The sequence below is a fragment of the Notothenia coriiceps genome, unplaced genomic scaffold, assembly GCF_000735185.1.
Source record: "Notothenia coriiceps isolate Sejong01 unplaced genomic scaffold, NC01 NC01_scaffold00024645, whole genome shotgun sequence".
Lineage (NCBI taxonomy): Eukaryota > Metazoa > Chordata > Actinopteri > Perciformes > Nototheniidae > Notothenia > Notothenia coriiceps.
Window position 1 is genome coordinate 135,606 of NW_011357346.1, and position 16,875 is coordinate 152,480.

General features: G+C 41.8%; 1 protein-coding gene across 1 annotated transcript in view; it reads left to right on the forward strand.

Moving 5' to 3' along the window:
• robo2 (roundabout, axon guidance receptor, homolog 2 (Drosophila)) overlaps nucleotides 1-15,964 on the forward strand; it is a 54,282-nt gene extending 38,318 nt beyond the window's left edge. Inside the window, exons 22-30 of the mRNA XM_010782352.1 lie at nucleotides 170-295; nucleotides 4,504-4,663; nucleotides 6,701-6,964; nucleotides 8,054-8,289; nucleotides 12,219-12,401; nucleotides 12,868-13,026; nucleotides 13,180-13,425; nucleotides 14,830-15,024; nucleotides 15,304-15,964. Coding sequence (XP_010780654.1) covers nucleotides 170-295; nucleotides 4,504-4,663; nucleotides 6,701-6,964; nucleotides 8,054-8,289; nucleotides 12,219-12,401; nucleotides 12,868-13,026; nucleotides 13,180-13,425; nucleotides 14,830-15,024; nucleotides 15,304-15,305 — 1,571 coding nt within the window. The 3' untranslated portion in view covers nucleotides 15,306-15,964. The remainder of the gene's footprint in view (nucleotides 1-169; nucleotides 296-4,503; nucleotides 4,664-6,700; nucleotides 6,965-8,053; nucleotides 8,290-12,218; nucleotides 12,402-12,867; nucleotides 13,027-13,179; nucleotides 13,426-14,829; nucleotides 15,025-15,303) is intronic.
• Nucleotides 15,965-16,875: the final 911 nt, after the last annotated feature.

Sequence of the window (16,875 nt, forward strand, 5' to 3'; positions counted from 1 at the left end):
TGCAAATCAGAAAGGGAGTGAAAGGTTGAACATGTGCTCCCTGTTGTATGTTTCAATCCTGAATATATCCAGCTTGCCTAAATGCTCTAACTGCATGTTTGCATGTGCTTGTGCTAACTGCCAATCACCTGATGCCACTGTGATTTCTGCCCTTTAACCCCCACTGTAGCCCTCCTTTTCATTCCTGACTACCGATTGGCCGAAGGATTGTCTAATAGAATCCCACACAACCAATCACAAGATTTCAGCACCACCAGCTCTCACAACAGCTCAGAGCGAAGCGGCAGTCTCTCAGGTTGGTTTACACAACAGAGAATTTCAAAAAAGCAAACTAGGTCACTCTGTAGGGCTCTGCAGCTTCACTTAATGATTGACTGGTGTCTTCATTGCTTCATTGATCTGCAATTTGCATGAACTAACCTGACATCTAAGAAAAATATTTTAAGCACAGTCCCTCTCCCTCGCCAGAGACACATTGCCCACTCCTTACTCCTGACGCTCCCACTGCTTACAGATCATTACATGTGAATGATTGATGCTGTTATGGATACATTTATTGTATTGGTGTCTTTTATGCATATATATGTTCAGTAGAACAAGAAGCCATGTTGTGATATTGGGTAGGAGTCAACCGTTTATTGGAGCATAAACAAAACAGGGCCTTTTAAGTCAGACAGAAAAATATACCAATCTGATCTTGTGAAAGAATATAGCTGCAAGTGCCAATGCGGGGTTTCTGCCATCAGCGCCGGTCCTTGTAAAGGCTTTGTCTCTTTTTGAGTGCGCAGATGGGGATAGAGGTAGAGGGAGTCTTTCAGACAGAGTGGACTATACACACACACACACACACACACACACACACACACACACACACACACACACACACACACACACACACACATACAGACACACACCATTAGAGATGCTTGGCTAGGTAAAGTGGCAAAAATACCTCCCTTTTTCCCTCTTCCGCTAATGGTGGCTGACTACACTAAAACCCATGTTCACAGAATTACAATGTCATTTATAGGACACCAAGGCAGCCCTCTGCCTGCCTCCCCTACACTCTCCTCTTTTATCCAGTTACAAGCCACTGCCTTAACTGGTCTGTAATTCAATACTCCGTCACACAGTGGGCCGCAGAGAAGGATGTGAAGTGGCCATGCTTTACAGACCTTCCCATAGACACACTTGGTACTGATGGCTCTGACTGGGCTTAGCACATGCTCTATTATAATGTCATGAGATGAAGAGAAACACAATTAACAAGAAAGATCCCTGCACAATATAATTCAAAAATGCTCTTAAAGAATTGGTCGACATTGTGGGGAATATGCTCATTCATTTTTTTGCCGAGATTTAGATTAGAAGATTTATTCCAGTCTTGCCTCTGCCCACTAGCCAGCAGACTGTTAGCTTAGCTTAGCATAACGAACAGCTATGCTCAATTGTCCATCGTTACTAGTATTCTTTTAACTCTAAGCAAGATAGCAAAAAAGCATATTCCTCAATATTCTTAAGAGCATTATATATTGTATTGGATCTACTACAACTTTGCATGTTTAATATGAAAATTAAGTTCACAAAAAACAATAATCAGTGGGCACCTGAAACAGGAGATAAGCACTTACATTAGTTTCTGAGTATATATGGCATGTGGTGCATATTTATCACAAGTGGGATGGAATTTTGAATCAGCACAAGCTCAGGTTTGATTCATACAAAGTAAACTCAGCAATTGAAGGGGGGGAGTTGAAGTTACAGTGCCTTGCTCTGCCTCTGAGGAGATGGAAGTAATAATGAATGTCAGGTCTGAGGGAGGAGAGCAGGATGAAAAGGAACAGAAATAGAGCAGCTTTCATGGCAGCATGGATCTCCACTGGGGACATGAAGCTGCTCATTAAAACCTTTCTTAGTGTAGCGAAAAAGAGGTAGCTGGTGTTTTCTGTGTTTCCTGCAGCAGATTGAGACCCTGAAGACTCGACACTTCCCTCACACTCAGGCTGTTTATGATTCCTTTAGTATGTCAAGTCCGATGTTATGTGCGACTTGTCGTGCTCCTGCACTCTCCTTATATGTTGCATCTCACCTCATTATGTAATATGTAATATGTTGTTGTTGTTGTTGTTTTTGTTCTACACTGAATTTAAAAAAAGATAAAACATGACTTTCAGTTATTTTGATGCCTTTTTTGAAATGATTCTCCCATTCCCATAAGATATATATGGCTACATAGTCCTTCTAGAGTCGCTGCTCTGTGGCTTTCTTCCACAGCATTGACGCACCCAATAAAAACAGAGCAAGCTCAAGGCCATGCAGCCCTACAGTTTTAGGCTGGAAGCGCCCAAACCTTGGGTATAAATACACAATGCTGAATCTATATTTAGTTTAAGTTCCCCTTTGAAGAGAGGCCCAGTTTTGTCAGAGGAGATGGGTTCTTGTGTAACTCATGTATAGTTCCTAGCCACAGCCTCTCTCTCTGTATTTTTCATATTTGGGGTGAGCTGTTGTAATTTCAATGCCAGACCATCTTTCCCTAGAAGAGGCTCATTTACAATATTGATGACTGGTCTCGTGTGGAAGGGCTAAGGATGATTGAAGAATCACGTCAGCTCACCATTTATTGGTAAAAGTCAAGCCCGGAGGTATGCTTAGGAAACTCAATTACTTTCAGACTATACGCTGATGCTGCTTGGCTTACAGTTGTTTCTTTTATTACTTCTATTCTTTACTAATCTTATTTTGACACAGCTTCTATCTCATCATCCCGGATATGTCCTTCCCTGCCCTAGAATCTTTAGCATGAACAACCTTGAAGTGCTTTTGTATTCCTCCTAGTATAAGACTCATAACAGTAACATAATCATCATTTTCTGGACTTGAAAACATATTGGGCAGAGTCTTTTAGTTTCTTTGCCATCTGGCTTCCATGAGAATCAATACAAATGTACCTCATTGCCTCCGTAAGTTTATTTTGATGACAGTTATCTACTTTTAACCATGCCTGAGTCAAGTCAGTTTATTAGATTACATTAGAGAGCATTATTTTACAATGCACAAGATGCAGTATGGGCAGCTTTTTTGTGGCACTCGGGAAAAGTGATTACAGGCCTTTGGCAGAGGGAGGCTAACCAACAATTGACAGATACAAATGTGTTCAACAGAGTTTCCAAAGACAGCTTTCACTAGTCTGTGGCCGGTGACGTCAGTTAGTGGCATTTCCAGGATTGAGATGTTAAGTGTTTACTGGTAGTGCCACAAATGGATTTGCACATGCAAATACTGTGTAGTCTTTCTCTGTACTCCTTTTTTATTTGAAAAAAGAGTCATGATAGAAATAATATTATTTGTTTACACATAAACGCTCCAAAATAAATGGTACAACATAATATTGAATTGATAATGGAAATAATTATTATAGCTCTAAAATGAGGGGGAAAACAATCATGTTTTACCAAGTGATGTGGACATGACACCAGTACTACAGGCCTGTAGTAGTCTGAATTGTTAACAGTAGGAACATTTCCCCAGTTTCCTCCAGTGTGTAACGAATATGAGATGGTAAAAATGTAGCAACCATCCAAAAACAGGTTTCTTTTCTTGATATTTTGTAATCCTTAAATTGCAAGTAGGACAAAAACAGCTGTCAAACGTTTATAAACATCAGACCAAAAAAAGGATTTCACTTTTAAATTGCATGAAAATATCATATTATGTACAGTGTATGTTCATTCGCTTTTCTGAGTCGCCAGGCATATGTGTATGGTGTATATATTTCAACTTAAAAACAGATTTGTGCTTGAAGTCAAATGCGTTTTAAAGAAATATAGGTTTCTCCCACTGTGACCAAATCGTATAAAACCCAGTATTGACCAGGCTGGCAGATTTATAAAGATGGATGGGACAGAGGAGAATCTGGGGTTGGAGGGATATGAGTGGAAATGGATGGGGTTAGCGGCTCTCCGGTGTAATAAAAGAAATGAAAGTAGTAATAGACTCTCAGTGAATTCCATTAGGGACACACTGACACTACACAAGCCATTCATTATGATGATGCTGTGAAGTGAGATATTTCATTGTGGAACCCAAAGCCTAGTGTGAATGGGGACACTGAGGGATGGGTGGGGCACAAAGGTCTGTCTCAACCTTGTTTACTGCCGTTCTTTCCTGTTTCTATGGAGATTTGAGGCTTTTTAGCCAATTAATCAATGGAAGCTTTTCATCCAGCAACCTTGAGCTTTTCTATGTAAGTACTGAAAGGCAGGAGCCCATTGAAATCTTGTTTTTCTATTTTCTGAGGATATGTTGAAGTCCAAATCGATCTGTAATCTAAGTAGCATGTTTGGACTAAATTGAGTTTCTTCTCCATACACATTTGTTACATGACAAAAGCAGCTGCTGTAATTTGCAATGCTATCCCCCTTGTTTATTAGTTTTTAATTGATTTTCTTTTGCAATCTAATTTTCAATGACTGTCTCTTAATGCATTATTTCCTTTTGTAGGTGGAAAGGGAGGGAAGAAGAAGAAGACCAAGGGTGGCTCCAAACCAACTAAAGCCAATGGATCCAACTGGGCCAATGTCCCCCTCCCCCCTCCCCCTATTCACCCACTCCCTGGCACTGAAATGGACCTTTATCCCAATGAGCTTCATGAAGGAGGAGGGTATGTCTACTACACACACAAATACATTATTCTGATACTAACTGTATTTAGCACACGATGAAACTTGCCAGGTTTTGCTGTTTTAGTTTTACCTTTTGATGGCATCTTAAATCCTGGAACATAGGGCAAGAGCAGACAGGGAACCCAAAAGGCTAAAAGCAAGGAACACACACACACACACACACACACACACACACACACACACACACACACACACACACACACACACACACACACACACACACACACACACACAATATGACTAAATGTGTTCAGATGTTTGTTAATCTGTGTACCTATCATGTATTTTTTAAAGACATGTCAAGCCGTGTTTAATCTTATTTTTATGTACACAACTTTCAGTTTCCAAGAATAATCATGCAATTCTGACGTATATGTTTCTTCTTAAAATCCCATCCTTTTTTTTACTTATATAGCTCCATTTAGATGTATATTAGGTTTTTATATTTAGTGTAAATGTAGGTACATTTTGGTAAATGCTTAGAGTATTATACAGTAGAGGTTTAAGCCCCACCAACATCCAATTCAAATCTCAATACTTGTATGCACTTGCTATGCAGCTTGTATTTTGCCATTATTGTATGTCTTCTCCTCTGACTACATCAGTAATAGAGAAACTAGACAGTGGGTGCCAAAGTAAGGTACACCACACATTGCTGTGTACAATAAGAGGGTTCAGCTCTGTTTTCTCTGCAGCTAATTACTGTACTAGTGTACATCTGGAGAACAATGAAGGATCAATGTGGGTATGGTCTCCACAGGCAGCCAGATACGCACATTCTCACTTACACAGGCTCTAACACAAAAACTCATATACAGATGGCTGCAGATCAAACTATCTGCTGTTCCTGTCTTCAATCTGAAGACTTCATGACTGGAAAATAAATGGAGGAGAAAAACAACAATGTTTGAGCAGTCTCCTGCTGCTACTAGCGTGTAGACACACAGATGGTTTGAGATTAATCTATTTTCTGAATTCCATAGTGGGAAACAATTATAATTGCATTGTTTCATAAAGGGAGCAGCAAGACACAGAGGGAGGTAGCTTTACCATCACAGCTTTATCCACCTCTTAGTCTGAATTAAATATAAAAAAGCTGCCATATTTCGTATAGATCTTTGATTCAATAATAATCATGTCATTACTTTAATCACATTACTTCAAAATCACATGACACATTTCTAACATTTCATTTAGTTTGATGAATCAAACAGAAGCTCAGACATACAATACTGTTGGAACAAAGTAACAGAGGCTTATTTAAGTGTGTGTCTGTCTTTGGTCCAATAGGTGCCATGTCCTCTTACTCCCACCTCCAATCTGAGAAAGTCATCTACTTTAATAGGCTTTCTGGCAAATGAAGACTCCTGTGCGCTGTAAATCTCAGGCTGCTCTTAATGGCTGCAGATTAAAACAGTTATGTCCTATGGCGTGTGCACTGACAAATTTCTTTAATGAACATTTTCTTTATGACTGGTATTATTTCAGCATGTATAACCACAGCTAGGAGAAAGTGAAGCCTGACTACCTCCATAATTCCACTCAAGGCTGTTTCAAAAGTTAGACAAGGTCACAAAGCTCTGTTAGATAGGAATGTGCATTAAAATATATATGTATGCTATTCCCCCCCTTTTCATTAACATTGACAATATCAGATACCATTGTGTAGATCTGTGTGCCTTTATCAAGCATAGCTTTTGAATAAATGTGCTGCGTTTAATTTGTCTGATGTATTTAGCTTTTTTGTTGTGGTGACTTATATTCTTCAATATAGATGTTGTAGATGATAAGAGCCTCAACAATTAGTCAATTATCAATACAAAAATAAAAATCTAATTCAAAATAAAACAAATAATCTAAATATTTTAGATTGAATTAAAAAAGTGAAAAGAAATGAAAAACATCCTCTGATTATGAGGACTAGCTGTTTTCTTTGTTTCATTTTCATTACATTTCTAGAATAAATATTGGATACGATTCCACACTTTTATTTATATCTTCTTTTCTTTCATCAGGTATGAGAGCGATGGCTGGGGCCCGCCTATGCCGGTGCAGACCTATCTCCACCAGGGCATGGAGGATGAGCTGGAGGAGGAGGAAGAGAGGGTCCCCACCCCGCCCATCCGGGGGGTTGCATCCTCCCCGGCTGCTGTGTCCTTTGGACAGCAGTCCACAGCCACCCTCACCCCTTCCCCTCGGGACGAGATGCAGCCCATGCTCCAGTCACATTTGGATGAACTGACCAGAGCATACCAAATGGACATGGCAAAACAGTCATGGTAAACACTGCATTATTAAAACTAAATGATACTAATCTGTGATTTAGCTGCAATCCCTCTTGAAACACATTGCTATTTCAAAGTCAACCTATGATGCATCATTTCTCAATCAGGGGATGAATTACAATGAGGACAATAAATCCCATCATGTTGAACCTATATAGTCTTCAATAGTCCACTTGTCTTTATCTAATTTACATCTATCCATCAATCAATCTTGGAAGATATATTTTTCTAGTTGATCATTTATGCATTGTTACCGTTTTTGAAATGCTTACTGTACGTGCTGTTCTATATGCATTGCTTCAAGACTTTCAGTCCTGCTGTATTCTTCCTGTCAACTGTTTGTGCAGTGGAGATAAACCCATTAATCATTTCATTTTAATGGGCCAGTGCTAGCACTTAGGCGACTACTGTATTTTGCTCACTCTAAGAGACACCATTTCTTACCCACGGTTGTTTACTCCCCCCACACCCATGCGGTACATTCCATTGTTGTTGTGCTCATGCAAGTCAGATGAAGGCCATGCCTCATTCTGTCAGCAACGTGGGCAGAATGAGAGACTGGCATTCATTCATAACAGTGAAGTGGGTGGGGGTGACAGGAAAGCCTTGTCAGGAAGGAGATGTCATGTTACCCAGTAATGACTATGTTGGTTAGAGAGCATCCTTGACAACGCCAGAGGGCCAGTAATTACAACCAATTCCCACTGCAAACCGCGTCAAATACATTGTGCTCCTCAAACAAGCGCGGCTGACAGCGGAGCGGCTTGCCACTGAGGTGACAGCCATGTGTCGGCAGGCCTGGAGAGCATGCCTTTGTACCATCCACAGCAGCAATTAGCGGGTCATTATGTTAGCATGCAAGCAGCAACCTAACATTTGTGAAATTGTCTAAATGTATTCAGCACTTCACATATAAAAAAATAATCACTGAAATGATCTCTACACTTCCACATACAGTCTTAGTTTCTCCCTATCCTGTTGCATACAATAATTTGAATATTCCTTTTAGTCTCTCTGTATTCCTCCACATTCCGTTATTGCATGTGGATTTCAGAGTCATATACTCTTTCTTTCTCTTCCCAGGCACATGCAAGTGGGCTCTCTCCCCCCCCAGGCTCCAGCTCCTCCATTGGGCTACGTGTCGAGCACAATGGTTTCTGACCTGGAGACTGACGTACCTGATGAAGATGAGGAGGAGGAGGAGGAGGAAGAGGAGGAAGAGGAAGAGGAGGAGGATGAAGGCTATGGAGCCAGGCATCCCCGCGGCATTGAGCACACACCAGGGTCTAGCATGGACAACCTGGACAGCTCTTTAACAGGTAAGCTGTAGTCTGAACTGTGGCTACTTGTGCGCTCCTTGGTTGATGTACATATATGATAATATACTGTATTTGTATACATTTATACAATGAAATCATATTTTTATTTTTGTTCTCAAAGCAAATGTACTATGTTGCTATTACTGTGTGAAATGGGAACACATTGAATACCCATTGTTGTAACATCGTGTCTGCCTGTAAATGGATAGTTGTTCATGACATGTTCTTCAGCAGTCTGCTATGGGTAGATTGTTAATGTGAACATGCTTACTGAGTCCCTCAATCAAGTTTCTTAAGCACTTTTGGCAGACTCCTGGGAATTATAATTATAATTTCCAAAAAAGAGATAAGAAAGTCCATGAATTTTAAACAGGATAGTGAGAGGGAAATTAAGAGGAGGGAGAGGCAAGGCGAGCAGGAGCGAGTGAGTGTGATTTAATTCGCACATAGCACAGGAGCCAGCGCTTCCCATATCTTCACTCGGAGATTTGAAACACATTTCACGTGCGGCATATTCCTTTGCAGGCTAGAGGCACCATTTCCATTTTTACAACTCACTGAAACTTTAACAGCCGTCTGTCCTGGCGACATATGAAGGGCATGACATTGCGGTGGCAGAGCTGTGTGCTGGACTGTTGCTCTTATACTGACCAGGCCCCACTATCTAATTATAAAATAGTGGGTAAAACTAGAGGGATATTTCTGAATAATAATGTGTGGCTTTCTGTCTATCATGCATTATTAGGGCAAGTTGAGATACTACGTGGCACTGTATATTTAATCCATCTTCCCATAAAGTCTGTGAATACAACAAAATAGAATCCATCTTTGGTCAATGTCAGGTTGGAAAGAAACAGCTATAGCTGTGTGTGTGAAGGTAAGAGGGTTGACAGCGCTGCTTGTTGGTATACCCTCTCAGTGGCAGCCCTAAAGAGTAGTTTTCCACTGGATGATGGAACAGTGGTTTTGGTTACGCTGACACATGCTGCTGCTGATGTATTTAAAGGAATATAAAGCAGCAACCGGGCCCTAATCTACTGCATCTCTCCCCCACTGTATCACCCTAAAGACAGCACTATTTCTTCTTATCTCTCTGCAAGTCTGCCTCGCACCCCATCGGTTTACAACACAGACACGGTCGCAGCCCCATGGTTATAGCAGGAGGAAGAGAGGGAGGAAAGGGGAAACTGATGAGATTTATTGTGGCCACCATTTTGAGGCTATACAAATAGGGGAGGGTAGGGGGGAGATTCCTGTCGAGCCTTGCTTGACAGACATGTCACTGCTTTAATAATATGGAAATAGGTCTGTTTTAATAATGTTAAACCAAAGGCCAGTAAATCAAATGTTTTCACAGATGCCTCAGAAAAGAAAGTCTGCCATCTCCTCTGGGGCCATTTTTCTCCAGCAGATTGCCTGCACAGGCTTTCCAAAGTGTTATTCTATTCTCTGAGATAGAACAGCACATTTGTGGGCAGATAAATGCAAATCCTTATATTGTGGTGGGTAATGCTGCGGAGCTAAATCTTGTTTGAGCAAAAGAGATGAAGTAAAACAAATAGGTATCACCTGACTTGTGTGTAGGCGTTATATGTCGTATAAAGCTGAGATGTGGTAGCTGTGAGGCTGTTACGCCTACTGTTCTGGGCGATTACTCTCCCAGAAAGCCTTGCCAGGTTTGTGAGGAGCAGGGTCACGTCTCCTGACGGCAGGTAGAGACGCCTTGTCGTCAGGGGGAATGATTTTCCTGCTTAACGACATGCAGATTAAGGTTTCCGTCAGTGTAAATCAGTTTTAGTGTTAGGAGGGAGCTGGGCTGGGTTTTACTGCCCCCCCAACCATCTCAGCGTTTACTGGCCTTCCTCTAACAGAGCGGGGAGCACGGGATGTAGCAGCCAGTGGTTTTTAGATTGCATGGCTTGGCCTATCGCTCTGGTTTAACACATGATAAAATGACACGTAGTGCAAATCTTTGTCTGGTGCGAACAGAAAAAACATTTCTATGGCAAAAGAGAAACTTCATTGAATTTTTATCAAATTATCTGACAATGATCACAGTTTGATTGGACTGCTATTTCTGAGAATGGAAGTGCTCCAGAGGTTCAGCAGCAGAAAGTGGCAGTTAGTGCAACTGAAAAGTCATTCTGTGATGTGATTTGCTGAGGCAGTGTTCCTTCGCTGAGCCGGAGGAGTTGGAAGCTTCAGTGCTTCGGCTGGCTCTGTCTATACTTCAATATCTGCTCTATTCTTTGTGGGAGGATTGGACCCGGTGGAATTGCTGTCTTTCTTTCTTAGAGAAAAACTCTTAGAAAAGAATTTCAAAGAAAATAGCTCGATAAGATGAAGGGTTCGAAGTAGTTACTGCTTTGGATTTGAGTTGGCGCTGTAAAAATGGGTTGTGTAAGGGGTTCTCTACCTTATGCAAGCTTATATTTTATAAAAGTTTCCATTAGGCTGACACATTTTTACTGCAATAGGAGTGCAAATCTGTTGCAACTTTAGCCGTTGAATGTGCAATTCCTTCACATCCAGTGACTGAGTAACCACCTCTTTCAGTCATAGGGTTTTAGGTATACAGCAACTCAGAGATGGAGAAGTTGGAAAACCCTTTGAGGGGGGTTTGTGCATAAAAAAAACAATTATATTACCAAGTTTAGTTTGAAACTGTAATCTGTGAAACCCCATTTTTAATACTGCACATACTATACAGTATTTATTTATTGTGTTAATTTGAATCTCTGAACTCTGCCAACCACACCGGCCATGATTATGCCACCCTTTGATTCAAAATGACCTTTTAATAAATCCTGCTGCTAACTTTTTGTCCCCTTTGCTCCCCCTCCATCCTTAGCTTAACACCTCCCATGTTCTCTGTTACACCAGTCTGTTCAATCACGTCACTCTTGCGGACGGTGTGAGGGAGAGATAGTGTGTGAGCAAAGCACTTGGGTTCGTGCCACTTGAGCAAAGTCTGCCAAACCAGTCCCACTGAAAGCTGTCACATTAGCCGACTGTTCTGTGTTTTCGCTTGCCAAAGTGGCATTTTTTTTATTGGCAGGTTGATACTTTTATATATAAAGTGCTGGACTAGCTTTTTATGTGCAAAGAAAAATAAAACAAAGCCTGAAGAAATACTTACAGTAGCACAGATTACATAACAATATGTACACATCTTCTTCCAATGTTTGTTGAGTAAAATATTTGTACTTATCTTCCATCTTTGAATCATCTTTAAAGTAATATCAAGAGCAAATGCATCCAAAATGGTGGTAGCTATAATTAAAATGTTTAAACAATTATTTTCTCAGAATGATAATACATTTGAGATAGTTATGGCTCTGCATTTTTCACAAAAATGAAGAATGTGTGTTTACCACCAGGTGTTTGACTCACTGTTCTATGAGAAGCTCTCCGTCTGTGTCACCTGAGGCAGTTTTGTAACTAACTCTGCTCCGCACAGGTGCGCTCATTGTTCTATATCAAAGGAAGCACAAAATGTGTTGATGTTAGTCCTGCTGTTTCACTGTCTACATTCTGGTATTGTATTTGAATGCACCTGTGTGGGAAAGCAATATGTCTTCTGCATGTGTGTAGCCGATGAAAGACGACAGGCCAGAACAGATTGACTATATGAAAGCACTCACCTGCAAGAGCAGAAGTGCCCTGCGGCAAATATAAAATCATTAAAGTGAAGGAGGTCATTTTACTCTCTTTTTTCACTCAATCAGACATCAATCTAAGAGCGGAATCACAGTACAGGTGTTCAAAATGTCAGATCAAATGTCCATAAAGGTTATGGCCACTGAGCTGAGAAGTATGAACAAGCTGTGTTTGAATATAAGTGTTTTAAAAAGAAGAAAAGGACTTCACACGCAGTCTAACACACTCACACACCCACACACCTGCTCAAAACCTGTGGTGTTCAACAGGGTCCATGGTGAATGGGTGGGGCTCAGCCTCGGAGGATGACCGTAATTTCTCCAGCCATAGGTCCAGTTACGGCAGTTCGTCTGACGGCTCCATCTTTACCCAATGCAGCTTTGCCCAGGCCCTGGTGGCCGCTGCAGACAAGGCAGGCTACCAGCTGGAGGGCACTAGCCTCAGCAAGAGAGGTTGGTGTGTCCAGATACACACTGCTGGACTGGAGCTTCTCCCAGAGGCAGATGAATTGTTCCTTTCTGCTCTGATTCCTCCTCCTGTCATCCATTGGCTGACATGTTTCCCCATAATGTTGGATTTCCTCTCTGCTGCTTGTGGACACTGTGTTTTGCATGGCACCTGTTGTTAATGGCTGGACTACGGATATCTTGCTATCTTCAACTTGTACTCAGTTCTTCTATGACTCGTCTGGCTAAGCACACTTTGCACTTTGGCTTTCTTGGGTGTAAAAGAGTAATAACGGGTGATTTTGACAGGCTTCTACCAGATGACTTTCTCCTCTAATGAACACCTTTCTTTTCTGATAGGTTTCTGAATCTTGATTGATAACCTTTCCTGATGTCAGCACCACAGTCCAAGCACCATCTCCTTAATGTCTCTATTAATCAGCTGGCTGGTGTTCCTGTATCCCTCTTGCAGGTAAAGGCTTGTCCCACAGGCCCCGGCCCAGCAGTCCTTTCTCAACAGATGGCAGCACAGTGGGCTCACACAGCCTGGGCCACCAGAGGGCCACCAGGCCCACACGCAAACCCCGAAGCCAGGGGACAGCACCTCCCCGCAGAGATGCTGGTGGAGACGGTGAGGCAGCGACTGAAAACACATTTTAAATAGTTTATGTAGAAAGTTCCCCAAAACATCTGTTGTTTTACAGACTACAAGTTACTGTATACAAACATAATATCGGATGTGTCTGGACATGTCTTCATTGTTGAACCTTTTTACTTTTCACAGACCTACCTCCTCCCCCTGAGCCTCCTCCCTCTCAGGGGCAGGGCCGGGTCCAGGGGGCCCGCAGTGTGGCACCGCCTACAGATCGGAAGGCTTCATCTCTGGAACGCCCGCCTATGTCCGAGCTGGAGGAAATAAAGAGCAACATTGACAGACAGACACGCACTACTCTGGAACATCATCGCCAGGCTCAGGACAGGCTGGGCTCCATGGAGCGAGCTGAGGAGGGGCGCAGGGGACACAAAACAGGTACGTGTACACGCTGTAAAGTTGTTACACACCTCACACTCATGAGCATAACACGTATTCAGATGTATTCCTTGGCAATCAATTGGACTGATGAATGGACTGTACCAACTATTGAACTGACAGCTGCATGGACAGACCATCACTAGAGCCAAGGTTACTAAAAGGTTATGATAAAACCATTCCCATAGTAATTAGCCTAGTGCACTCTCGCCTTAACATAAGACACTTCCCATTTTATATTAAAAATAAATAAAGGGGTAGCAAAATAATCTTTCAATTGAACCACTTCTCCCCACTTTTCAACACAATATACATAAAACGTGTTTGCTTACTTCCAACTATTCAATACTGCGGAAAAAGAAACATGTACGCTAGAGATAGAGAATGGCTTGATATAAATCATTGCGTTATAGCTAGAAAACAACACAGACACAACTGCTGTTGTGGTTTGACAGTGAGGGATTTCTGAGTTCTGTGTTGAAGTTAGCCCTCATGCTGTGTGGAGACTGGGCTCCTATGAACAGATTGCACAGTCTGCCACTTGCTCTGATTTCCAGAATGCCCCCCTCAGCCTCCCCAATGCCCCTGCAACTGTTGCCAATATCATCCTGCTCCGCTCCAAGTAAGGCAGGAGGCCCCGGCAACTGAAATGCACTCTAATCGCTTTGGCTTTTTCCTCTCTCACACAAACAGCAGCCACTCTGCACCCCATCTGTGTGTGTGTGTGTGTGTGTGTGTGTGTGTGTGTGTGTGTGTGTGTGTGTGTGTGTGTGTGTGTGTGTGTGTGTGTGTGTGTGTGTGTGTGTGTGTGTGTGTGTGTGTGTGTGTGTTTGCGACCATTAGAGCTCTCCATGCTGTGCACCCTTCTCTCTTTGTGCCAGGGCTTTCTCAGACAGTTAATCTGAGACTGTGAGACAAAGACAGGTGCCGCAATCAGCATCTTTACGAAAAACCCCATAGGTGGATTCCCATATGTGTCAGAGTGCTGACTGATTCACAGCAGTATCCACTGAGGTCAGGGCAGGCTCTATTACAGTCATTAGCCGAGTGGTGGGGAGCAGTTTGATGAGATTTCACGCGACGACGGAGACTGCTGAGGGTCAAAGTTATGGTGCCCTGCAGCGGGGGGTCCCACAGCCTCCAGTGGACCCTCTGTTATTGTATTTACCCCCTCATAAGGCTGCTAACTGCAAGGCCATGTGTGAGGCTGAGATTCTTCTCTGTGGCACGGCCTGGCATAGCCTGTTGGCAGTGCCACTGTGCAGATGTCAGCGGGGGGGAGGGGGTTGCAAATTGCTCTTTGTCTCCATGCATCAGATGTTAGATGTGTTTCACTGCAACAAGAGAAAGTCACGTGTCAACTTTTTTAACTGTTAGTATTCCTTTCCTTCCCTCTGTTTTCAGAGGATGGGTGCCTGCCATACAACAAACCCTCCTTCCCCTCTCCCGGCGGCCACAGCTCCTCCGGCACCGCCTCCTCTAAGGGCTCCACAGGGCCACGCAAGGCCGAGGGGCCCCGACAGCCTCAACAGTGGACCGCCACAGAGCACGCTGAATTCCTGGGAACCAATGGACAGGGACAGTACTCGGGAGAATTATGTAAGTAATTCCATTTATTACAGACAGACATATACAAACCTACGTGTATTGTGAAAAAGTCACATTGTGTAGTCCAATTTTTGTTGCTATCTTTTGACTTTGCTTCCTAATCTGTTTTTCATTATTATGATAGCTAATGTCAATTATATTTTATATATATGTACCAGAACATTAGGACAAGATCATTTCTGATTCCAATGCTTTCTATTATTTATTTAAAATAATATGCCATTTCTCAATATTGACACTTTATTGTTTTATTCCCCTTACCTCCAACAGAGTGATCTGCCTTGGATTTGACCTGGAGAGCATCCTCTCTGTCCTGGAGAGCATGACGCCCTCGTTGTCGGGCTACGAACTTTGCCATTATTTGTGTGCCCTCGGAGAGAAGGAGTGCAGCAGAGGGCGGTGTCACAGAACTGTAAATGCGATGTATAGACACAGACATACTGTACATCTCACTATGTTTTCGTCCTCAAGAAAATATTTTCCACCTCCTACCTTACTGTAATTTTTGTTTTGTTAGAAAAAAGCAAGTAAAAAAAAAAAGAAACAATCTATACAAGAACACATTTTCTGGTAACTGCCCTTGGGAGAAAGGGCATTTTGTTTCCTGTAAATATATTCTTTACCATGTTGTTGCATTGCTATGCAAGCCTAATTCAGTTTGAGCTTTTGATTTCCATACACAGAAACGGTTGGTTTTATCTGGTTATTTGTATTATATGTGAATTGAGTGGCTGCTGTGCCATAAAATAATTGTTTTATAATCCATTGTTTGTTAATAGTTACCTTTTAATTATTATCATTATTATAATTATTGTTTTTGCACTGCAATTTTTGGTGATAAGCACAAAAAACATAGCTCCTGCTGACATGAAGAACCGGAAGGACCGGAGGGTGAAGAGGAGTTCCTGTACTGTAAAGTAAAGAGAAGAAATGATATAATGTACAGAGAGATATTAAAGAGTACGGCTTTGCTCACAGACAGCTACAAATAAGGCACCCATTTCCATAGTTGAGAGTAAATGGGGCAGCAGACACACGAGGGTCCCGAGGGTCTGAGGGCAGATATAAGGCTGGAGAGCTGTGCACAGAGGATACTGTATTACTGTTGCTGACCTTGTTAATTACTGAATTCCCAGTTAACTGTCCAGAAAAAACAATAGTTTAATAACAGAAATGTAGTGTTAAATGCTTTGGACAACATATACAGACTATGGGTCTTTTTCAAGTTGTTTTTATGATTTACTGCGTAAATAATTTAACTACACTGAGTTTACGCTGCTCTTTTAGTATAACAGCACACTAACCATAAAACAGAGAGTCAGTGAAATCTGTCCACATGCTGTACTTTAGTCATTGCACTTACAGAGGCAGATGTATGATTCTTCTATAGCCTTAACAGGTAAGCAGACATCACACTTGGGATTAGTAGCAATGATACTCCCAAACCTGCATTAAATATCAGCGGAGCAACATAATTTGTTTACATCTTTTATGTTTTGAATTTTATGTCTTTAGTTCCATCATTTTAATATTGTTTGCTTTTCAGAGCACTTACTGTTTTATGTTTTTTATATTATTTGTTCAGTATCGTCCAGATAAGTGCTGTTAAAATTAGTTCTCTATTAAAGCATTTGTTGCTCTAAAGGTTGGTGCCTCAACGACCAATACACTATGGTCGGCACAGCCTTAGAAAAAAAGTGTGTGTATGATTTACAATGTAGCTTTGATTCAATGTTTGAATTCAAACGATAAAGTGATAATGGAGAAAAGCCTTGTACTTTAATAGCAGGTCCCACTGCCTCCATATCTACAGCCACAGTGTTGAGCAGAGAACGTTCTACT